Raw genomic sequence first — 24,309 nt, 5'->3', positions numbered from 1 at the left:
TGACTTACAGAGCACCAACTGAAGCAGTCCAATTGTGACTGAATCAACACCACCAGAAATGACAGCTGTTCATATTGATTTTCTGACAAATTTCTAACACATCTTCGGGACTTTTTTTTTTTTTTTTGGCTAAAACTAGCAGAAAAAAACGCTGGACTTTCCCAAATGTTTAAGAACTGTTTGCACCGTGCCCATTATAAAGAAAGCGCCTTTTAAGGGAACCCATGCCTCCACGCATCCCTCCTTCCTCGCCAGCCACCCGAGTCGCTCCGAAAAGGGGAAGCGTACGTGGTAAAAGGAGGGACTTTCGGTAAAACAACGTATTCCACTTAAGCTTAACGTGGCCGAAGAGTTTGGGGCACAGCGTGTGCCGGCCCTCCCCGCCCGCAGAGGCGGGCAGCCAGCCCTGCCTGCCGCAGCCAGCGGTGCCGACCGCAAGGCCGCGGTCGCCTTCAGGCCCTCTCCGCAGGCCGGCGCCGCTCCCTGGGCCGCCCCCAACACAACACGCCCCCCGAGGTGCCGGGCCGGGCCCCGGGCCCCGAGCCCTCACGCGGAGGGTGAACCAAGCGGCGGGCCCCGCCGCGGCCCTCCCCTCCCCTCAGCGTGCGGGGGCGGCGGCGCGGCCCCCCTACAAGTGCGCCCGCCGCCCGCCGCCTCGGTTTGGCGGGGCGGGCGGCCGTTGGGCGCGGGGCGGGCGGCCGTTGGGCGCGCGGCGGCGGCCGTTGGGGCGGCCGTTAGACTACAGGTCCCGTGGCGCCCCGCGGCGCGGAGGCGGGGCGCGGGCGGCGGAAGGGGCGCCGCTCCCTGGCGGCGGCGGGGGGCAGCTCTATCCGGGCCTTTGGCGCGTTCCCTTCCTTTCGCGCCGGCGGCCGCTGCGAGGCGGCGGGTCCATGTGCGCACGGCGCGGTGCGGCCCCGGCCCCGGCCCCTGCCCCTGCCCTCCGCCTCCTCCTCTTCCCCCCGCCGCCGCCACCATGGACCCCAACACCATCATCGAGGCCCTGCGGGGTACCATGGATCCGGCGTTGCGGGAAGCCGCCGAGAGGCAGCTTAACGAGGTGAGGGCGCCGACGGGGCCTGGGCCGGGGCCGGGGCCGCGGCCGCCGCGGTACTGGAAGGCGGGGGGGACGGCGGCGCGGGCGGCAGGGTCGGGGCAGGCCTGTGTGAGGGGGAAGCGGGGCAGGCCCGGTGGGGGCGGCGGGAAGGGGCCGAGGGCGCGGGGAGACGGGGCTGAGGGAGCGGGGGGAGAGTGTGTGTGTGTGTGGAGCACCGCCAGCACCACCCCGCTCCCTCAGCACCGTCTCCCCGCGCCCTCGGCCCCTTCCCGCCGCTGGGCCCCGCCTGGTGTCACGGCGGCTGCAGGCCGGGCCCGGCCGCCCGACTCGCATTGTCCCCGGCACATGGCAGTGGGGCCTCCGGCCGGGGCCAGGCCAGGCCATGCCGTACCGGGCGGGGCTGCTCAGGGGGGTAGGGTTTAGCGGCAGAAAGCGGTCGGCGTTGGGGAGGAGACCCCCGTTGCCTTTCCTGTCGGTAACAAATTATTTCCATTGTCTTTCTGCTCAGCCGGCGAAAGGGTGATCTGTAGAGCGGTGTTTAAAATCGCTGGTGGCACAGGGCCCCGGTGGCTCAGAGGCTGGACCCAGTCCTGTCTGCGACTATCTAAGGGCAGTTTTCAGATGTGGAAGGCAGTCATTTGTCAACGGGAAAGGAGGTAGCAAGACCCCCATCGCTTTTTAAGTAGTGCAGCCTATTAGCATAAGGGTGGCCTGGGCTGAGTTCGGAAATGAACCTGATAGCCTAGCGTTACTTGGTGTTCGTACAAATCCTTTGGACTCCGGATTCGGCAGTGCTGTCGAGGTAGGTGTGCTTTCTGGGTGTAGTATCGACACGTGCCCAAGAGATGGGGGAAGACAGGGTTCCCAGCCCAGATATGTCATCTGCTTAGACTACAGTCGTGTGTCATATTGGGATGTAACAAAACTAGCAGGTCCTAGTTCCACAGGTTTCAATTTTGGAAGAAGGTTATATTTTTGTTCCACTTAACTCCACCCGGTAGGTGAAAACGTTTCTTCATTGATAAGACACAGCAACAGGGCTTTTAGACATTTTGAAAAAAAGGTGTTCTCGTGTTTGACTTGGAGAAAAGGTGATAGCTTGATGAAGGAGGGAAGGATAAGCCTGTGTGGCAGCTCTTGTGGTGCCTTTAGTTTGCTTTTTCCACAAACGTTTTTCTTTGTTGCTCTTAAGCAGACTTCAGGCCTGACAAGATACGTTTAATGCAACAGATGTTCAGCAGAGCTTAGTAAAGGTGGGCCAAATGTCCTGCTGGCGGTAGAGAAACTTTCAAAAACTAAAGGTGTAGCTTCTCATTTTATAAAAAAGTGTAATTAAGCTGAATTCCTGCATGTCATTTAAAAGTGAATGGCAAATAAATATTAAGTACATTTGAAATAGCTGTAAAACTACCCAATGTTTAATTGAGGTTTGTATAAAGTATTTGGCTATCTTTTCCATATACTTTGGTAAAGGTATTTTAGTGTTTCTTTTTTAAAACGGAAGTGAAAATAATGTAATTGCCTATAAAGACAGTAATATATATGAAATCTTAAGCTGGCTCCAAAATGCAATTTTTTGTGTTTTATGCATGTCAGTATCTGTATATAGTAACTTGCTTGAAATCTGTTTAGCTATTTTCTGCAGGTATTGAGCTGCTGAACATGCAGGAAATTACGTTCTCTGCCAGTCGGGGTCTTCAGCAAATGGCTAACTCTGTTGCATGAAGGATCATGCTCACCGGCAACTGGCTTTTGTTCACACTTTTGAATCAAAACATTATGGTCTATCATGTACTACACAAGTATTAAATTAGTAAAAAAATCCAAATATCCGTGCCCCTTTGAAAACAACAGACATTACTGAACCAGCGCATAAGAATTCTTTATTACTGGAAATGTAGCCTCACTGATCTTTCGCAAACCTTTTGTGATAAAGATATTTGTTAAAGCCTAAATCTGCAAGCACTTGTACATATATGTAATTTTAGTCACATGCACGGTCTTGGTTTTGCATAGGTTTATTGAAGTCAGTTATGCATTTGCTTGCAGGATACTGGTCTAAATTTGTTAACTGTTAGGGCGATTGTGTTACCAGTTCATGTTTTATTGGAGGTATGGGGGTCTCTTTCTCTGTAAAGGTGAAATCGTATGGCAGCAAACACTATTCTTGCACATGGCCAGGCACACACAAGTGTTGTTATAATTTTTTTAATAGTTGTCCTTGGTTGACCTTTTAGTTTACCTTTCATTTGTCTGATGTGCCTCTGTTGAGCTGATGAGACTGGTTTTCAGCAGTATGGTCATTTTACCTTACCAGAAAAGGACATGCTTCAGTCAGTAATTGATATTCCTAATTAATGGAAGAGTTAAGTATCTTGATCTGTCTTCATCATAATCCACAAAGTTTCCACTGACGGGAGAAGGGAACCGGGGTGTATGATTCTTGGTTTGTCCAGGCTTTGTTATTTTTCCTTTGACTTTGGCCTGGTGATGAATTGTTCTATACTTTATTTCTTCTTTCACTAAGTTTTATCAGGTTATATTGCTTGCAAAGAAAATGCTGCGAGAACTTTTAGAGTTGAGATATGCTAAAAAAAAACAGCAGGTATCTCAGTCTCTCTGGCTTTACTTTCCTCACTGTGAAAGTAATTTACAGGGAATGATACCACTAGTTCTTGTGTCTGACAGCTTTTCATGTAATTTCCAGCTGATGATGTACCCTGAGGTGTTTGCCCATCTCTGTCCCTGTCTTACAGGGGAAAGCTGTGTTTTACAAGGACCAGACTCTTCAAGTAAGCTACTGGAAAGCAGCAAGCAGACGTTGCCTTTTCAAACAGTCTTTGTACTGCGTCTATAAAGAGTTTCCCAGAAATGGTGATGAAAATAGATATTTTTAACTATGCAGCTATGGAATGACACTCTGAAAATAATACAGTGTTGTTTCATCTTTTAATATCAACATATTTATAAAGGCACAGTTGCTAGATAATACTTACCTTGCAGGTTTCTTTGTAGTTCTAGGGAATTTATAACTTAACTGTTATGTATGTCTTGTAAGTATCTGAGATCAACCCCAGTACATATGAGCTATGAAGACATCTTTTTAGACTAACAACCCAATTTTTGTGTCTGAGAATGTTTTTTAAAAAAAAGAGAGCAATCCCCAATAACTTGTAATTTTTTTAGTCAAAGCTTAACAGTTTGTTTAGGAAAATAGTTATCATGTTGCTCTACTGAAAAAGCACCTTTCAGAAGTTATGTTTAAGCTTTTTCATGTTCTAATATAAGGGGGAAGGAAAAATGCTTTAGCTTGTTGACTAGTCGCCATAGCATGCCATCAGTTTAACAGAATACAGTAGGGCCTAGTTCACTGTCTTTCACTGCCTGCTTAATAGATACAAATGTCAGAACAATAGAATGATTAAATGAAATTATTGGACTCTCAACTACTGGGAGCTTTGGAGTGAAAGGTTGTCAAAGGGGAAAAAGCAAGCCGCTTATTATGTGGCGCCTTTCACCCAGGAATTTCCAAATGCTGAATTGCTGTGTTTTCGGTACTTTGGGGTAGGTATTTATAGTGTTACCCCCATCTTTAATTTTTTGTGACCTTTTCTAACGTGGTCTTCATGTATAACACCTACGGCTATATATTGTAGTGTGAGTAAGAACAAGAAGAGAGCATGAGTTTCCTGGCTCTGATTATCAGATCATGGGTTCTTTTTTAAAGTTGTTAGTATGACATTTTACTGAAACTACTTGGATTATTTTCACTTCCCTTATCTTCCATCTATATATTTTGGTGTGTGCTAGATGAGAGATGCTTTGGGAAAGGATGGTTTAAAATTTTATGTATCAAGACTGGTCCAACACCAGAAATCCCCTTGGGGGCAGTAAGGAACTAAGGGAGCTTTGCCTTCATTAGGAAGAAGTTACATTCTTGATGCATGTTAACCAGTACAAGGTAAAATCCTAGAAGAGAGAGCGACTTGCCACTTTCTCATGACTTAGCAAACAGTTAACTGTGTGTGCTTAGCTAGCCTTTTCGAAGAGCACACTTCCTTTTTCCTCTGTGAACCCAGGAGCAAATAGGCTTCAGAACTTGCAGACAGTATTCTGTTGAAATTAGCACTGAGGATGCTTGCAAGATCTGATAAGTGTGTATGTCTTTTTTTGCAGACTTTAAACTGGATTTACATATACATTGTAACTGCGTAAGAGGTGGCAGAACTAACTTGCAAAAACCTGAGGTCAGAATGACTTCCACACCTGCTGAGTTCTTAAAAAAGAATTGAAAGAGTGTTACAGGGCAGTTTGCTGATTCAGCATGGCCTTACAGTTTCTGACCTTACCTTTCTATAAAAAACCCAAACTGTTTCATCTCAGTGTAACAGTTGTGGTCACCTAATCCTGTTGTGGTCTAGATCAAAAATTGCATGTAGATTTTTTTTCAAAATTGGAATGGGGAGATGCATTGAATTTGTATTTTTTCAGCTCCTTTAAAAATAAATTGTAGCCTTTATTTAAATGTGTGCTACTTTGAATAACTATATAAATAACCTGGGGTTCTAGTTCAGCAGTATATAGTAAGTATTACCCTTCTATTTTGCTTTTCTGGTTAACAGTAAAGGAGGTGCCTATAGTAGTGTGTCTGTTATGGTATGTTAAATTCTTAATGTCTAAGAAGAATGCATGAAGGCTTTTTTACCTGAGATGAAGCTTCTTGTTTTTAACATTTAGTGGCATACAGGCTTTGTGTGAGATATGAATAACTCTAATACTAAGGATGAATGTAACTTACTTAAGTGAGTTTCATTAGTGGGGAAAAAGTGCTTTTCTGTGTCATAATTAACTGTTGGTAGTTCATATGCCATGAACTAGTCTCTTTAATGTTAACTTCAAACTTCATTTATATTTCAGGTTATGTACCTGGCATGACACTTTTCTCAAAAGTGTGTTTTAGCACATAGCAAACAAACTAACTCCGCTAGGAAAAACTGCAATGAAATACGCAAAAAGATTGCATGTTCTGGAACAGTGGTTGATATTAACAGACAGTGGTGCGATGTTTGTGGTCTGATAGAACACATTCCTCAGCTAGTGAGGCTGCATAGCAAAGATTGCTCTTGGGAAAAGTCCCTGAATTCTTTGGCTCTTAGACAACAAAGTCATACCAGTGACACAGCATGTTGGGGGATTTGTAAGGAGGAAGGACTTGAGATCAGTTTTGGTTTTGCTTTTTTAAAATGTTGAGTTACACTTTGGGAAACAGACTTTGACTGTGACAGAACCAGTTTTTTTCAGTTATCATTGTAGTTCTCTAAATTTAATGTTTGTTTTAAAAGGGTATTTGTAAACAAGGAGCAAGAGAATAAAAGACAAAGTTTTACGGATGTCAAAACTTTAAAGTCATAGAAATTGTTTCTTTTCTCCATGGAATTTAGAGTATGTAATAGCAACCATTGTGAAATCCTGATTTTAATTCTTGCATATTGGAGCCATGGGGTTTCTGTGTAGAATGACACTACTTGCCAGTGGCTTTCACTGAAGTGGCATCAGTGCACCTGATTCTTCTGGAGACTGAGGCACGCATGGGCCAGCAGAATCCTCTACGTTCAGATAGTTCCCTGATAGACCTTTAATGAATCTTCATTTGCAGCTCACCTTTTGTATAGCAAAGTATTTTGGCTAATCACATGCACTAAAACCAAAAGCTAGTGTTTGTATAGAATATGTACCTAAAATAGGTGTGGGGTTTTTGTTTGGTTGGGTTTTTTAGCAGTGCTGTCAGTGAAGGGGAACATGATGTCCTGAGAGGCAGCCATCTTTGGAGAGTAAAAATACTAAAGATTAAAATAGCTGAAATGGGTGCATGTTCAGTATTTTTTAATGCCATAGATACAAAATCAGCACCTATGTGGTGTCTTATTTTAAGTTCAGTTGTTTTTCTTGGGTGCCAATAAAACATTGGATGTTCTTTTTAATAGTAAAGCAAAAAACAAGGGAGCAAGTGACAGGTTATTGTAGTACCTGGGGTTTTATTTGACCATTCAGTACACACATACCTTCATGTAGCTGTCCTTATTCTTTCCCCCATTTCAGTGTCTCTGGAATCACCTTCCTTTCAGGGGCATGGGAAGGGGGTCATTGTAAAGAATTTGGAAGTACTTTATATTCTGTATAGAATGCATAGAAGTGTTAATGTAGCTCTGTGAATTTAGTTATGAACGGAATGGATTAACAGGAGGCTTTGTTTGCAAAGTGCAAGGTATTTTACTTACGCTACCTTGTATTAAAAGCACAAATTATTTCTAGTCTGAATCTCTGCTTTGAACCACTAGAGGTGATAAAGTAGCTCATCCTCATGGTTGGTTGGTGTCTGAAGCTTGAGATGTTAATAAAGATGATTCTTGTAAGATTTTAGAGAACCAAGATAATGATATAGATGTTTTGGTCCTATGCTTTAAAACTTGTTATAGTTCAAGGAATCCAGTGAAAATATATTAATACCGCATACTAATATAATTGACATTTCTAGGGAGCTTCTGTAGCTTGCTACAGGAATAGGCGCAGTCCTGTTTTTTTAATGAAGAAAAGATTATTCTTTGGTGTTTTATTAAATTTCAGTGTGTGGCAGTTTTGTACACTGTCTATTTTTTGCTGCTTTTTGCTTTTAAGACACAACGTTTTGTATTCAATTTGTTTTGTTATTGCCATTAGTTCCTTGCTGGTTCTTAAGGAATTTCCATATTTTTTTATTGAAATTGATAGTTTTTATTAAAAGGATAGTTGTCATTTATCATGAAAAAAGGGAAAATAATCCTTCATTTTTAAAATTCTAGTATTAAATGCTTTTCAATTTCCAAACATGAAATACATTGCAAATTTTCATTATTGAAGAGGTAGCTGTTAAGTTCATCATAGTCATTGTGGAAAGACATCAGTTTGCATTTTTAAGTCCATTTTATGCAGACTGTAATATGACCTTATTTCTAGGTGAGTTAAAGGTTATTGAAACGGAAAGCTTTCCTCAGCAAGTTCATAATAACATGCTTATGTACAGGAGTACTTCCACTGACATTAATGTTAGGCATATAATTGAATACTGTGCTGAATTAGGGTCTAATGTCACTTGGTATGTGTTGCAGGAGAAGTGTGACTACTAATGTTACTTAAGAAAAGAAGGAACTTAACGGACCTGGAGCTGTAGTAGAAATTAATACCAACAAGTAATTTTTTTTGAAGTGTATTTATTCAACCTTTACTTGACAGTTGAAAACAAATACTTTTTTTCACTTGAAAGTGTATTTGCTTCTTCAGGACTTTGAGGATATCAGAGGGACATGGGTCAGAAAGATGCGTGCTCATATTGCAGTGTCAGTTACTCCCAATTCGTCAAAACATACACTACAAATAAGCATTTCAGTTGGACCAGATGCGAGTGTTGCTTCTGTGGGTTTTCTGTAGCCTGTAGATTTGTAGTGCACAGGATGAAAATGTACAACGTAGTACAAATGCACGAACAAATGTCATGTCCCAGGCTGTCAGTTTTACACTTGTTTATACTAGAACATAGAGGAGATATTTGCTAGGGAAGTTAAAGTTGGAGAGAAGAACCTGGTGCTGTAGGAGTGAGCTGGGCAGTGTTACACAGTTAGGAGGAATGTTGACATAATTTCATACTGTCAAAAGAGATTTGGTCCTACTAAAAGAATAGATAATTTCTGATTGTTTCTCTTTATTATATTAATTTGTTTTGCTGCAGTAACTGAGACAATAATTTGGTTTTGATAAATGGTGTAATTTCAGTGGTTTTCAAAGTATTAATTTATTTGCTTTATGGTAGGGAGTAATAAACTGAGTAACGAGTAGGTAAGAGGTGTTTTCCTAAGAGTTTACCAGGTTAAGTTATGTAGATCTATGCAGTTGTCTTTGATATAAGTGCTGCAAAGAGCATTTGAAACAATATTGACATGACAGTGAAGATAAAGCAGAAATCAATCTTGGCAATTTGAATCATGGAGGAATTAGCTTAGAAGGGATCTGGATGGATCATCTGGCCCAGCCCCCTTAAGCAAAGTTGTTTCAAAGTTAGATGAGGTAGATCAAGACTTATCCAATTGAGTTTGAATATCTCAAAGGATGAGGTACCACAGCCTCTGTGGACAGACTGTTCCAGACCTTGGCCGCCCTTGTGATTTTTTTTTTTCTTTTGTAAAATAGGAATTTCCCTCACTGTAGCTCATGTCCATTGACTCTTGACCTTGAAGAAAATTATGTTGTTTTCCAGTTATAAAAAGTAGAGTTAGTTTTTAAAGACTACAGTTCACTTTTCCCGGGGTAGTTCATTTAATGTCTCAAGTTTTTGATGCTTAGGAAAGGTGGGTAAAGGATGCTATAATAACGTTAAGGTTAGTTTCCTCGTATTGAAAATACAATATAGCATTGAGTGTACCAATGACATTTTTCATTACTGTAAGAAAAAACACGTTTTGTTTTCTTTGTAAGTGAACTCTTGAAAATCCTTGCAAAGCTGTTCCTCTGCAGATGTCACTTTATTTAGATCTCCGTACTGTTGGTTTGCTGTTGCATAGGTATGCTGACAGTTGCTGCAGTAATACCTAAATGGTCACTTGAAGCTGTTTTTTTAGAAAGATGAACTATGAGTTGGACAGGCTTGCTTAAGGCTGGGCTTAGTTTTAAAACATAGTTGCCATCTGTTTCTTAGATTATTATATAATGAATTCACACCTTGTTAAAGGTCACTGTAAAGTTGCTGCGCTTGGGTTTTTCTGGCTATTTAGATATTCTTCTTTCAAGTAAGTGTTTGTTCTGAATGAGGAAGATGTTTGGTGACTGTAAAAGGCTGATTCCTGAAGGCTGTTTAATGATTTCTTCCTCTGTTACCTCAGTAGAGTTTTTCTTCCCCCATGCTGTCTTCGGAATACAGCGAGCATGAAATTCTGGAATGCTTTGGTTGATTAGCTGACTACTGTGAAACTGTCTGAATTGCTGGTATTCTATTGATTGCATTACATCATTATAATGATATTGTAAAACCTAACAGGAGTATTCTAAAACTTAACAATGACTAAATCATATTCTTTTTTTTTTTTCCTCTACAGGCTCATAAGTCAGTGAACTTTGTTTCGACTCTGCTTCAGATCACAATGTCCGAGCAACTGGATTTACCAGTGAGACAGGCAGGCAAGTTTTCAAATCTTTTTTCATTGTATCTACTTTAGTGGTGCATACACACAAGTACATATGCATATACTGTTAAAGGGCAACGCGGGAATTACAGTCATCATGAACTGACACCATACACTGAACACGGAAGATAAAAAGAAAAGGTGGCTGGCTCTTCAGTGGTTGCTCCCATTTATCTCTAGCGAATAATGGGCTTTGGGGAAACAGAATGGTTTATGATGCTAGTACACTTCGTCCAAGGAGGTAATTTAACCTTGTACTAGCAATGCTAATGTTTCTAAACATTTTAAGTGGAAAAAAACAAGTTATATCTTATGGAACCCTGCTGATTTGCACATGACTCATCAGTAAAATTGGATATTGAATATTAGCAACTCTGGACATCACCTAAAGCTGCTATGATTACTTGATAGAGGTTTCTAACATGGTACTTCAGTGGTTTTTCTGACAGTTCAGGAAGTGTGATCTTGATCACTTGTTTGGATCTTCCGTGTAGTAGACTATTCCAAGTTGTAGCATAAACCTAACTTGCATTTTTATCTTGCTGTTTGGAGGTACCATTCAGATGATGGCTCAAAAAAGTTACTGCTTACATGTATAACATGCGAAAAAAGGGGGAGGTTTGAAAACAACCTCTGAAAATTCACCCTTAGTGTAAGCCAGTTAAAAAACAAAGCAGTCTATAGAGAGTGGAGACAACTCATACGATGCATAGCTTACAAACAATGCATGTTTTGCAAAGCAATGGCATGATAAATCCCACTGAGGGCAGATTGAAGTCTGCATCACTTCAGTCTTGTAATAGCAGATATCTGCTGAGTGTTTCTTATCTTTGCAGACCCTTTCAGAAACCCTTTGGTATCTGAATGTTCAGAAGGTACATATGGAATTTGGGAAGAGAAGTTGCTTTATGGATTTGTACATATAATTAGATTAATAGTAACTTTGTTACCGGTTTGTCATTTGAGATTTCCTGTTGCAAGTCCTTTTCTTTCCAAGTGCTGTAATCTACATTCTGCCGCATAAGCAGTTTGGATTTGGTTGTCAAATGGTAAATGTGCCAGCAGCACGATGGCTACAAAGTGCTGTGGCCCATAACCTTGGTATAAAGGAGCTGTGTTTCTCTTTAGCATTCACTCTTGTATCACAAACTTAATTAGGGTTTTTTTTGCTTACAAGGGATGTTTTATATAGTCGTTAGTATTGATTAGCTTTGTTTTAATGAAAATACTGAGAAGATAATTATAAAGGATTTTTCAGAAATGTGTTGCTAAAATGTTCTGCAACTATTTATCTGTAGCACAGATAAAAGCAATATATTTAGTGTTTTCATACAAAACCACATTTTTTACAGAACTAAAATTACAGACATCAGAAAAAGGAGTAAAAGAGTATCAAACTAGTAAATTATTAGGTTAATTTGCATGGTTTATATATTTTGATTTTCTTACTCAGAAATGGTCAGTGAATTAGTCATTTCAATCAGTTTTGTTCTAAAATAGGTTTGTTGGCAAAATGCATGTTTGTTTTGTACTTTAAATGGCTGTCAGCTGATTTGCCACTTTTTTCTCACAGGGGTTATCTACTTGAAAAATATGATAACCCAGTATTGGCCAGATCGTGAAACTGCACCAGGAGAGATTCCACCGTACTCCATCCCAGAAGAAGATAGACACTGTATTCGTGAAAATATTGTAGAAGCCATTATTCACTCTCCTGAGCTGATTAGGTATGCAGTTTTAACCTGTTTATGAATTGGCTGTGGTTTCTGACTGTTGGGTTTCTTTTTTTTTGCACAACTAAGATCACCTGCATCCTAAGCATCATTGTCATACATTGTGTATCCTAAGCGTAGCATTAATGTAGATGGAAAAATATTTTTCAGCTTGTGCAGCATGTAGACATTTAAAGTTCCTCAAATGGAGAATATTAAGCAAAAAGTACAGAACCTAAACCTTCTAAACAAAACTTGAAATAAGTCTAAGTTTGGGCAATGTTAGCTGTTTCAACGCCACAAGAATATTATTAAAATAATAGTAGTAACTTATTTAATCATTGTGCATTTAATTTCTAGAGTACAGCTTACTACTTGCATTCACCATATTATCAAGCATGATTATCCTAGTCGCTGGACTGCAGTTGTGGAGAAAATTGGATTTTATCTTCAGTCTGACAACAGTGCTTGTTGGCTTGGAATTCTTCTTTGTCTTTATCAACTTGTGAAAAACTATGAGTAAGTGTTTTCTACCATATAAAACAGCAGAATTAATATATTTGTGTGTATTTGTTCTGTATGTATATTGTAACCATGTAGAATTGCGTGTGAGATTGTGCAAAGGTGATAGAAATCTAATTTTAGAGAATATTCTTCAATGCTCGCTATGCAGATGTTGGCTCATATATCTTCTCCATTAAGAAATTACAGGAAAACTGCCTTCATTAAAGGTTTGAGATCAGAAAAAAGAGGGTATTTTAAAGCCGTAATTTGGTAGTTGTTTTTTATGGATTGATAGCAGTAAGAAAGTCTGCTCAAAATCATGACTTTTGCAGAAAATGATTATTTATTTAAATCAGGTTTAGACTTTTAAACAATTTGTACTGGGGGTATCAGTGACAGTAAACATACAAAGGTTTCAGAGTGTGAAATCTTGAATGTTAGGAAGTTCAGAATTAGTTTGCTGACTTTGGTATGGTCCTTTTGATAGCCTCATCCAACCCATCATGGGAAATCTTTATCGAAGCCCACTGTTTTTCTATATGCGAGGCATTGGACTAGGATACAGGTGAATGTTCTTTGCTCTCTATCTGGTATTACGCTCAGAGCGTTGATGTTGAGGTTGCACTTTGAGAAGTTATGTGGAGCTTAGCTGCTGCTGCTGGCATGTAGGAAGCTTATTTGAGCTGGGTCAGAGAAAAGTAATCCTGAAGTCAGGGAGTTGTGGTAGTGGAACTGATGGAATCCACAACTTAGTCTTTCAAAGCACTGTCATGCATAATATTTTAGTTTCAGGTACTTGATTTAAAGTGGTGCACTGAAAAATTTCACTGTCTGATTCCATGAATTTTTCGTAAATTAGTGTAAAACAGGTGAATATCAGTTTCTCAAAAATCCTTTTCTACAGGAATGCTATAAAGACCTTTGTAATCCAATGTTGGAGGTTTTTTTGGTGGCTGAAAATTGCAAGTCCTGCTAGGAAAGGAAAATAAACAGTTTTCTCACTTGATTTTCAATTTAAACATCTTTAACCAAATATACAGCAGAGATCTGTGAGATAGAAAACATGAAGTGTTCACTGGTAGTGTATTATGATTATAGCAATCCTTGTTTAGGGAAGAATTTTGATATCACTACAGTTATTGCGTGATTAACTGAGTTAACAGGTGTGTTTGTAATATTAGTTGATCAAACACTCTAGCTGAGGCCAGCAACTGCTTGTACTTGATTAGCTTTCTGGTGAAGTCAACAAGGGTCGGTTTCACAAATCACGTAGGAATATGCATGTTTCATTGTGTAACAATACAGGTGCAAGCAGGTCTCTGTAAAATTTGTTAAATTACTTATGTCTTTTGGGGGGGAAATCTGCATTATATTATGACTTTGATCAAGTTTTTACTGCTTGAGTTGTAGGAATATTTAGCTATTGAATTTTTTTTTCTTAATGTGGAAGGTAAATATCTTAGGGCTTTTCAACATTTTTTTTCTCTCCAAATCCAACCAGCAAGATCAAATGGTTGCTTTTTGCATAGTCATTTTTTCTGGTGTTTTTCAATTGTGTCTTTTGTGGAAATTAGAGACTGAGTTTTCCTGAGCAACATTTAATCCTTATATTTAGGTTTCTACTTCAGAAAATACATGGAAACTACATTATTGAACAGGATTTTGGAGCTCAGTGTTCTATAGTAGCTTTTACGGAACATGCCATCTGGCAGCAGATTGAGTAGACTTTATCATATATTTCTGCAAATTGGCACTGTTTAAAGAGGCTGAGCATTGACTTTTAATATTAGTGAAAAGTCTACCAAAAATGTATTTAAAAAAAAAAACAAAACAAAACAACAAACCAAAAAGCAACCAAAAAACAACCAAAACCCGAACAAAACCAAAACTCTTGAGTCAATAAGGGTTTTCTTCTTTGTAGTTTAAAAGTTGGGGGGAAGATTTCAAAATGCAGCTTCATTTCCTTTCAGGAATTTTGAAACATTTTGAGAAAGGAAATGGAGCCTTGTTTTCAGCATAGGCAAACTGGTGGACTGTCACCAGCATGGGAAAGTCTGAGGCACTATTTCAAGGGGGGTTGCAATCGAAGCCTGCTCAGATTCCGCCACATAGCCTTGAAGCCTACATTCTCTATCAAATTGTTAGATTTGGGCAAATTAAATGGTAAGATGTGAGAGACTTCACAGTTTCCTTGCTTCAGTGTAGGTGAAATAGTCTAGCTTTTGGAAATATTTTGATAAATTGTGAACTCTAATAAATGTCTTTCTGAAATTTTACTGACTAGCCCAGCATCTGCCATTCTTGGCAATAAAAGTGTACCTTTTGTTTGCAGTTTTTATAGTACTCTGATTGCTTTTCACTATATAATGGTGTGGCTGAACACGATGTAGTATTCAAAGTGAGTAAGTTGGGAGGAGTGCATTACCAGCAGAAAACGAATGTGGGTATATAGTGGGGTAGTGGATGCTTAGAGGTTTTCTAACTTTCCTTTTAACTGTAATGTTGTCTGGCTATAGCTTTATTTCAAATTCTGTAACAAGAAATGGCTACATTTTTTGTTTTTAAAATCAATGTTGTTATGAACTGTAATATAACCTACTTGTGTCTACACTGGGGAAAGGTGGACATTTAAAATTCAAAAGCTACCTGAAAGATCTACAAAACTAGTTTCTTCTTATCTAAAGGTACAAGAAACCAGAGGAGCGGAGTCCCTTGATAGCTGCAATGCAACATTTTCTACCAGTTCTGAAAGATAGTTTCATTCAGCTCTTGAGTGATCCATCTGATCAGTCTGTCCTCATCCAGAAACAGATCTTCAAAATATTCTATGCCCTTGTCCAGGTAAAAAATAAACTTTTTATATACTTGATCAGTAATTTAAGTTAAAGCATTATGCTTTTCCTTAAAATAATAAATGACAGAAATATTAACAATATTAGATTACACCTGAATCATTTCCCCTACTACTCAACTGCGGTATAAATCACAGGTTTTTGGTATCCTTGATTGTGCTGTACTTTTACTTTTGTACAGTGCTATTCCTGGTTGGCATTAGATAGAACTTAAGCATGCCATTCTCTAAGGTAGTGTTTGCTAGAAAACTGGTTAGAAAATCAGTTTTCTAATGACAGATTGCAGAGGCCAGCCTACATAGAATTACCAGTGTAAATGCAGCAGTTTGGAATGAAACTGTTGATATGCTGTTAATTGCTTCAGAAATTAGTGTAACATGAATTTAAGTAGTGTCTTAGCATTGCATGAGCAGAATGAATTGGAGTAAAGACCTCTAGCACCTTTGAGGGTATTGAGGATATAGACTAGGTTGTGTTAAGTTCTTTAGCCTGGTTTTGTGAGTCATTTGCTGATCTTTCATGGTAGCTAAGTGTAGACAAAGATTTGAAAGCTAAAATTCAAACTGTGAAAGTAACATTATTTTCAAATTGCTTTATAATAAATTTATTTTGCCCTTTTTGTTTAAATAAGTACACATTACCTTTGGAGTTGATAAATCAGCAAAACCTGACTGAATGGATAGAAATCCTGAAGACTGTTGTCGATAGGGATGTACCAGCTGTAAGTGGCTTTTGGCTATTTATGTCTTTAAGCTTAAATATTTTTCATTCATTAGAATGTTAAAAAGTTTTAACTTTTTATTTCTGCATTTTTTTTCCTCAATAGATGCCAAGAAAATAAATTTTTAAGCTAAATAGGGTGTTTTAAACAGACTAGACAAATCTTGAAAATATATAGCTTGTATGGGAGTTCTGTTGTTTTCAAATTATATCACAACTTATTCTGGCTTCTTTTTCCAAGAATTTATTGACCATTTATGCAGCATACATAATGGGATTTATTTTTAGATATGCTATACTTTATACTTCTATTAAGCTAGAAGTGCAAATGGCAGATTTAAAGCAAAATATGCTATATAGTTGTTCAAAATACATATAATTTGAACTCTTTGTGAATAGTTGGTAAATAATCTTTTTTTTCTAAAGGAAACCCTTCAAGTTGATGAAGATGATAGACCTGAGTTGCCATGGTGGAAATGCAAGAAGTGGGCTTTACATATCTTAGCTAGACTTTTTGAGAGGTATTTTCTCTTCCATTTTTGTTTTCTTAAAAACAAACATTCAAGTCAATAACATTGCTGCACCCTTGATTTTGCATACTTGCTTCTAATTCTAGGTATGGAAGCCCTGGTAATGTTTCCAAGGAGTACAATGAGTTTGCTGAAGTGTTCCTGAAAGCATTCGCCGTTGGTGTTCAGCAAGTAAGAAACACTGAATGTGGGGAGTATTAGGATAAATTTAGAGTTAGTAGTGATTTCTTATTTCATTATTTTCTGAAAAGGCTTCTTGCTCTTCTTCACAACCGGGTTTTTTTTAAGCACATTGGTATGGAAAAGTACTGACGTCTGTGGGTTAAAAGAATGATTAAAAAGGCTATTAATTTACTGTATAGGACAATCCACTGAAAACAGCCTATGCAACATTGATAATCTGTAAATAGAGTAAATGCTGTCATATAACAAGCCCTCAGGTGAGCTTCAGATAAATGCTATCAATTTTTCTCTTTCTGGAAGAGAGAGGTATAATATTTATGTGGTGTAGTTGACCTTCTTACCTACCCTTTTAACTCTGATGATATAGTTCATCTTTGAGTCAAAGTCAGTAAATAATAAGCTTTCTAAGCCTTCTGCAAAAGCCTGATCAAGCAGAGGCTCACTTACAAACAGGTAAGTCTGATGGTCACTTTCCACTTATCTCCCTGTCTGGGGGTTGCCACTTCTACGGGGTCTGTTAAACGCAAAGCATCTTCTGGACTATAGCAGTTTCTAACCTGATGTATTAATATTATGCCAAACTACCCTTGATTTACCTTTATTGGAGTAACTTCATGATTCAGATAGTCCTTCCACATGGCAGCAACCATTTTCCTGAAGGGACAGAATGGATAGACAATAAATATATGGTATGGGATTACAGGTTGTTCAAATATAAACTTGAAACGTACTGTTTTTAGTATTCTCGTAATTACTTCTCATTGATTATTTTTTTAATCTACTCTGTATCTTTTTGTCCTGTGCATGTCACCAATCCCCCCTCCAAAAAAAAAAAAAAAAAATCTGTCATATTCAGCATTAGTTCTAGCTAAACTTTCTTAAGCTTGGCTAAAACAGGCTGAGCTGCCTAGCTGGAATACCTTGATTCCTATCATTTGTGTTAGCAGTTGTTTTGCTCAAGACATTTCTCATTTTGAAAGACCTGATGAGCCAGAACTAAGCACTGGTTGAACACTACTGCCTGGTATTTCCTTGGCACAGTTGCAGAATTTTCTTTATTTGCCCTGGAGCCTCCGTCCCGCATCCTGCTTTTTTTCACTGCAATTCTTAAACCTTTTCTTAATCTTTTTAATTTCTTTACTTATTGCATCTGAATTATGAAACTGCTTAGATTTGTGAAAAGAGAGAACCAAAACACTTGCCCTAAGTAGTGTGGCTGCAAAGACCATTTGTTAGGCCTCAGCTTTGTCCTCATTTCCAAAGACTACTCACCATCCCTTCATTGACTGTTGGCAAATTTAGGCTTCTCTGTGTGGTTTCCTGTTACATTGGAGAGTCTATCTTTCTCAAAAAAAAAAGAAACTTCAGATCCTTCTAAAAATCAAATACACCAGCAAACTGGACCTTCTTGTACAAGCTTTTCCACAGAGAAGATTGTATTACTGTATGTTAAATTCTAGTTTGCTGAAGAACCAGGATTACTACTTTTGCCTAGAACCCCTAATTTCTATTTTTTAAATCTTTCCTGAGCTGCCACCCCAGTGTGACTTAGGACATGGAGCCTGTCTCAGATCCATGAATTATAAAAGTTCAGTATATGATGTTAATACAGTGAAGGTAATTTCTTTGTTGCTTGTGTTGAAATTTATAAAGGAAGCCAATCTCTAGACTGTCATATACTCTGTGTAAAACCGCAAGAAATCCCAGTCTTCATTAGTTTCACAATTACTCTTCTGGAAAGACTGTATTTAAGGCATACCATCAAGGAAGTAAAATATGCTGCAGAGTTGTTTATGTATTTAATCAATTTTGTTACCAGTTTGTTAGACGCTTTAATGATTAACATTCTTCTTAATTGTTCTAACTTCAAGAAGCATGTTAGTCTTACCACGTACTCATTTTTTACTGATTTTAGAAGTTACAAACATCTGTCACTTAAGGTATTGTTTTTGCAGAGAATCATGTTCTCTTGTAGTTAGTTCATAAGAGACTAAAAAGGAATTTTGATATATGTATTCTTTGATAGTCCTTGAAACAGCTGCAAGTCTGAACATTTGCTCTCTTTTCCTTTCCTATCCTAAGTCAGTATCTAATGCCATGAAAGCCTTGTGCTCAGGTGAGGGTAACAACCAGTAATTTCTTTCTTAAGTCCAGGAGGCTTTTAAACATGAGCAGTTAAACTTTGAGGACTGATAATGCATCTAGAGCATAAAGCTTGTAAAGCTATGAATTTCATGGTGATTGAATGCATCCTCTTTAAACTCAAGTGCAAGGCATCTCCTTTGGGAGGAATGCTTCAGTGCTTGTGTAATAAATGTTATCAATGTAATTACTTTTCAAAATAGTGAATCTCATTTTCCCAAAATGTTTTCTTGGTGATATTACAGATTGATAGATATCTTTTCAGTTCCTTCAGTTCTGGATTTTTTTAAACATCATTGTTTTATGTGAAGAATTAAATGAAACCCTGGAAATAGGATTTATCATTTCTCTCCAGTTGGTGCTGCTGCTCTTGAAGGTGCAGTGTTGCCACTGACCTGGATTGGGCTACAAGGAAACCACCTTGCATTACCAATACCAAACTTACCAGTGAGCTGGAGTTTAGTTACTAGTAACAGTCCCATGTCCATTTCATGTCCTTATTCGTGGAGAGCCATGAACTTTTAACAAATATAAATCCATGTGAATAGTTGTAAAATGCCACCTCAGGAGAAGAATTGAGGCCAGAAAGCCAAGGGGAGAGGCTGGTTCATCATTCTTCATACACCTACATTTTTCATACAGTGTCATTGCTGTAAGGCTGCACATAGGCAAGAATCAGTAGACTGTGTGAGTGTGGAGTGTTTTACCAATCCAGTGTTTGGGCATGAATTTCTGCCCCCGAAGTGTTGTGAGATGAAATAATAAACCTCAGAGGGAAAAGTCCCCTGGGCTATGTTGGTGATGAATGAGCATGTATGTTTTGTCTTATTAAAGAATTGTATTTTTAAAAGATGTGCAGCACCTGATATGAGCTGCAAATTTCCTTGTAAAATTAACAGTGACATTGAGTAGAAGGACTAGTACCCATTTTAGTCTAATGAATAAATGGGGTTTTTTTGTCGGATTTAGAGGGGTTCTTATGTAGGATTGTGCAGGATGGTAGAATTCTTCTGGTTAAAATGCTCTGTGCTCAGTATAAGCTATTGATGAGATCTGATTTTTCTAGGTGTTGCTGAAGGTATTGTATCAATACAAGGAAAAGCAGTACATGGCTCCTAGAGTTCTGCAGCAAACACTGAATTACATCAATCAAGGAGTGTCACATGCAGTCACCTGGAAGAATCTGAAACCTCATATTCAAGTAAACCTTTTTCAGGGTTTAATACTTAGATGAATCAGTAGTACCTTTGTCAGTCTGTTGTACAGTGTTGCTAGAATTCAAGCTTTAGGGACCTCTGTTATAACTTGCTGGTGGAAAGAGTTTAAGCCTCTGTGGTGAAGGTTACCTTGATATATGAGAAAAGCTAACCAATTGCTTTTTTTCCTGTCAGTCCTTTGTGCTTTAATATATTAAGGATTGCAGTGTAACACAGCGACACAACAAATTTGGAGATGGTGTTAACTACTGAATTTATGGCATTGAATCATCTCCACATACCATTATCCAAAGCAAATCTAATAGCTCGCACTGTATTGTAACTCTACCTTAAGTTAAAAGATCTCTTTTTCTGTAAGGTAGCACATAAAATCCACGATGTCCAGATACTTTTAGAATGTTACCATTTTATGAGAAGTGACAGGATGGACATAAATCTGTGAAATACAGGACAGAATATAGAGATTGATTTAGTACTGCTAGCCTGTTTTCAACTTTTCTTTTTATTGCAGGGAATTATCCAAGATGTTATTTTTCCATTGATGTGCTATACAGATGCTGATGAAGAGCTTTGGCAAGAAGATCCATATGAATATATTCGCATGAAGTTTGGTGAGAATTTGAAATCTACTCATGTTAAAATACGACTTCACACAAAGACGGGATTTTTATAGTTCTTTGTGAAAATAGAGATGCCTTTAATCTTTAAAAGAAAAAAAAATAGAGAAAAACAGTTTGTATTATCCAAATAATATAACTTCATAGAATTAACTTTTGGATATACTGGTGGAAATGACAGATGACATATGACAGTCAACAATGACACAGGTGTTTCTACACTTGAAAACGTAGCTAATTCTGACAGTTAGAAAGTTTTTGTTATAACAGGTCTTGCTAACAATGATTACAGAAGTTTAATGTTATTAAAAGTTTATGCTTTACAACAGCTAATATTTCAGGCCCCAGGAGTTTTTATGATCTTAAGGAATTTCACATACAGCACAGTTCAGAACACATTTACCGTAATGGTAAATGACACATGATGAAGTAAGCCTAGCATTCCGGACTTGTCTAATTTCACCTCCTGTGGCTTGCTACTTTGTTGTTAGGGTTTACTGTAAGTCTATGCAGTCCTTTCAGGCTGGGGAAGAAAAGATACTTCAGACTTCCTGAAGAAATTCTTCCCTCCAGTAGGACTTTTATGTGGCTAGAACAGGGAATCTTGATAGGTTTGGGAGTTATCCCTCAGGTCCGAGGCAGACCTGTGAACATACAGGTGTATTATACAAGGCTCTGATAATCCTCTTCAGAGAAATAAGAAACTGAGCATTTTTAACGCAATCAGGTATGTGTGCTTGTCTGTACAGCAAATAACATATATGTCAAAAATTGACTGCTGTGTCTGCTTCTACTGTTACAAAAGATTTATCTTAAAAATAAGGAAGACATACAATTTCAAATTAGACATGTAGAGCCAATGATCATGAAAAAGGTGAAACGTGTATCAGGAATCTCCAGCCATGTGTTACTGTTGTTTGGTCTTGGAATATCTGCAGTAAGAAAGCATGATTAACCACCTGAAAAAAAAGGAAAATTGTTGCTCTTTTGTTTCATATTAAATCAGTAGATTACATTAGGATCATGAACTGTAGTAAAGGACTAAAATTTATAGCTATTATATGTTTATTTAATAGACGTATTTGAAGACTTCATTTCTCCAACAACTGCTGCTCAGACATTATTGTTTACATCGTGTAGTAAAAGGAAAGAGGTAAGCTATTCAAGGATTTTGCTTAAATACAGTGTTAGCGAGATTTAGTTTATAGTCTCCATTTACTGAAAGAACTACTAATAAAAGTTTTACTTTTCTACTCCCTGTCATATCATAGTACACTAAAATTTATCATTTCTGTCAAATTTATTTTGCACTGGTCTATTTGTGATTTTTTTTTTTATTTGCCAATTCCCCTAGGACCTATCTATCAAGAATGTTGGGTGTTTGTAACAAAGACCTAAAACATTATCCGAATTCCAGACTTGGAGCAGATTATTAGAAATTTTAGCATTTTGGAGCACTGAGAATGGTACCTGAGATGAGTGATTGAAATACTTTGACTAACCTTACATGTCGTCTAGGTCTTGCAGAAGACAATGGGCTTTTGTTATCAGATCCTTACGGAGCCAAATGCTGACCCTCGTAAGAAAGATGGTGCTTTACATATGATCGGTTCTTTGGCCGAAATTCTCCTAAAAGTAAGCATAACAAATCTGGTGGTTCTTTTGGTTCTTTTTTTTTTTTTCCTCCTTTCCTTTCTCTCACTCATTTTTTTCTCTTAGGAGAAATGAGAATAGCCCTTTGAGTTTACAAGTTTTTGAATCACTGACAGTTTTTTTTGAAAGCTGTTGAACTTAATTGTTTTGGTTTTGTTGTCAGCTTAAATACATAAGTTTTATTAGGTCATGTTCAAGTTCAGATTATGAGTTTAGGTTCCTTTAAGTTCTCTGCTTCTAGTAAGAATTGCTACACCATTTCCTGCACTGCACTTAACTACATTCCCTTTTTTTGTGGAAGGAAGGACAAAAAAAAAATCCATCCAGTGAGAGGCTGTTGATTTAATGAGATCTTTTCTCTGTATAGAAGAGAGGAAATAAAGTGAAATGAGCAACCTTGCTCAATTAGAATGATAGCAAAAAAGATGCAGGGCATGGACTTGTATTTTGACTACAGCTCTGAGAAGTTTCCCTGACCACTTTTGCTTCTGATACCAGACTAATGTACTGCCAAGTAAAAGGTGTCTAGGAGTCAAAAAAAGTGTCACTATTTTGACTGAAAAATATAAAAGTCCATGTAGGATCCAAGTTTAATTACTAATACGGGATTTCACTGTTGCTTAATGGACTTTAATAAAGGGGGAAGTTACAAGTCTGAGGGTTTTGTTATGCTCTTCACATTTTTGTGACATGTTTTTACTGGATTAGAAATGCATTGTTATATAAAGTTTTAAACTGATGTGTTTCTATTCATATTCTGACAGAAGAAGATATATAAAGATCAGATGGAATATATGTTGCAGAATCATGTGTTCCCTCTCTTCAGCAGTGAGCTGGGTTACATGAGAGCACGGGTAAGAAAGTGTAAGATTTACTGTTAAGATACACTAGCTGTTCCAACTGAAGAGTTGAGGAATATTCTTTAAATTTTTCCCTCTAACAAATGCACTCCTTTCTGCACCTTTTCTGTAATAAATTGTGTGCTTATTTCAGAGATTAGTATTTGTCTTTATGTGTGATTATAGATAGCTATTGTGTAGTTTTAAAATGGCTGCAGAATTGTGTGCATAGTTTTCCATCTGTGTCTGGTGGTATGGTCTATTTGTGTTTTGCATTTAGACTGTACTGCTCACACAAAACCTGTGGCCAAAGATGAACTTGAGATCATAGTACTGGTCTAGTGACGTCCAAAAGACAAGCCTCCCACTGGCCAGCCTCCACACTCTCAAACATCTTCATCTGTTAAAAAGTTTTAAAGTGTCTTTATTCAACAGTAGTTGTACTTCATATTTAATAGTTTGTGTAGGTTATGGTTATATGAGTAGTCAATAATCCTGTTCGTAGGTTTTGTAACTCTGAATTTGTTCAATGTCTTTTTTTCAGGCTTGTTGGGTTCTTCATTATTTTTGTGAAGTCAAATTTAAGAGTGACCAGAATCTCCAGACAGCCTTAGAACTCACAAGACGGTGTCTGATAGATGATAGGGAAATGCCTGTGAAAGTAGAAGCTGCAATAGCACTTCAAGTTCTGATCAGTAATCAAGAGAAAGGTAGCCCTCTTTTCTTAAAGCTACAGCAAGCTTTGATGGGATACACATTAATACTGTGATGTGCAGGGAGACTTGTTCTCTTCTTTCCTGATTTTAATTTACTTCTTGCAATTGTAATTTGTAATCACTTATTGTAATTTTCAAGCTGGAAAAATTTATATTTTTATAAATAACATTATTATAATTTCATGGTACAATAAACTCAGTTTTGCAGCACCTAATCATTGAATCAGAAATACAGTGGCAATATAAGCATATCTGTCTCAGCATACATTCATTCATGTTAAAATTTATTTTTTAAAAAAGTTGTCTTTATCCTGGCATTGCTCAGTATTCCTGAAGCTGGCATAAGAGCCACAAAGCAAAC

The 24,309-nt window shown here is 38.1% G+C and overlaps 1 protein-coding gene and 1 non-coding gene across 2 annotated transcripts in view; both read left to right on the top strand.

Moving 5' to 3' along the window:
* Positions 1-939: 939 nt before the first annotated feature.
* Positions 940-24,309, top strand: part of IPO7 (importin 7) — a 36,987-nt gene continuing 13,617 nt past the window's right edge. The window contains exons 1-14 of the mRNA XM_059825854.1: positions 940-1,057; positions 10,177-10,258; positions 11,837-11,990; positions 12,336-12,494; positions 15,164-15,320; positions 15,963-16,052; positions 16,478-16,572; positions 16,668-16,752; positions 19,973-20,107; positions 20,635-20,734; positions 21,817-21,893; positions 22,259-22,375; positions 23,158-23,247; positions 23,777-23,942. Coding sequence (XP_059681837.1) covers positions 974-1,057; positions 10,177-10,258; positions 11,837-11,990; positions 12,336-12,494; positions 15,164-15,320; positions 15,963-16,052; positions 16,478-16,572; positions 16,668-16,752; positions 19,973-20,107; positions 20,635-20,734; positions 21,817-21,893; positions 22,259-22,375; positions 23,158-23,247; positions 23,777-23,942 — 1,591 coding nt within the window. The 5' untranslated portion in view covers positions 940-973. The remainder of the gene's footprint in view (positions 1,058-10,176; positions 10,259-11,836; positions 11,991-12,335; positions 12,495-15,163; positions 15,321-15,962; positions 16,053-16,477; positions 16,573-16,667; positions 16,753-19,972; positions 20,108-20,634; positions 20,735-21,816; positions 21,894-22,258; positions 22,376-23,157; positions 23,248-23,776; positions 23,943-24,309) is intronic.
* Positions 23,447-23,628, top strand: LOC132318566 (small nucleolar RNA SNORA23). The gene has a single exon (XR_009484341.1). It is a non-coding gene; the product is annotated as a small nucleolar RNA SNORA23 (small nucleolar RNA).

Source organism: Gavia stellata, chromosome 17 (genome assembly GCF_030936135.1).
Source record: "Gavia stellata isolate bGavSte3 chromosome 17, bGavSte3.hap2, whole genome shotgun sequence".
Classification (NCBI taxonomy): Eukaryota; Metazoa; Chordata; class Aves; order Gaviiformes; family Gaviidae; genus Gavia; species Gavia stellata.
This window is presented reverse-complemented; position numbering and strand designations above follow the sequence as displayed.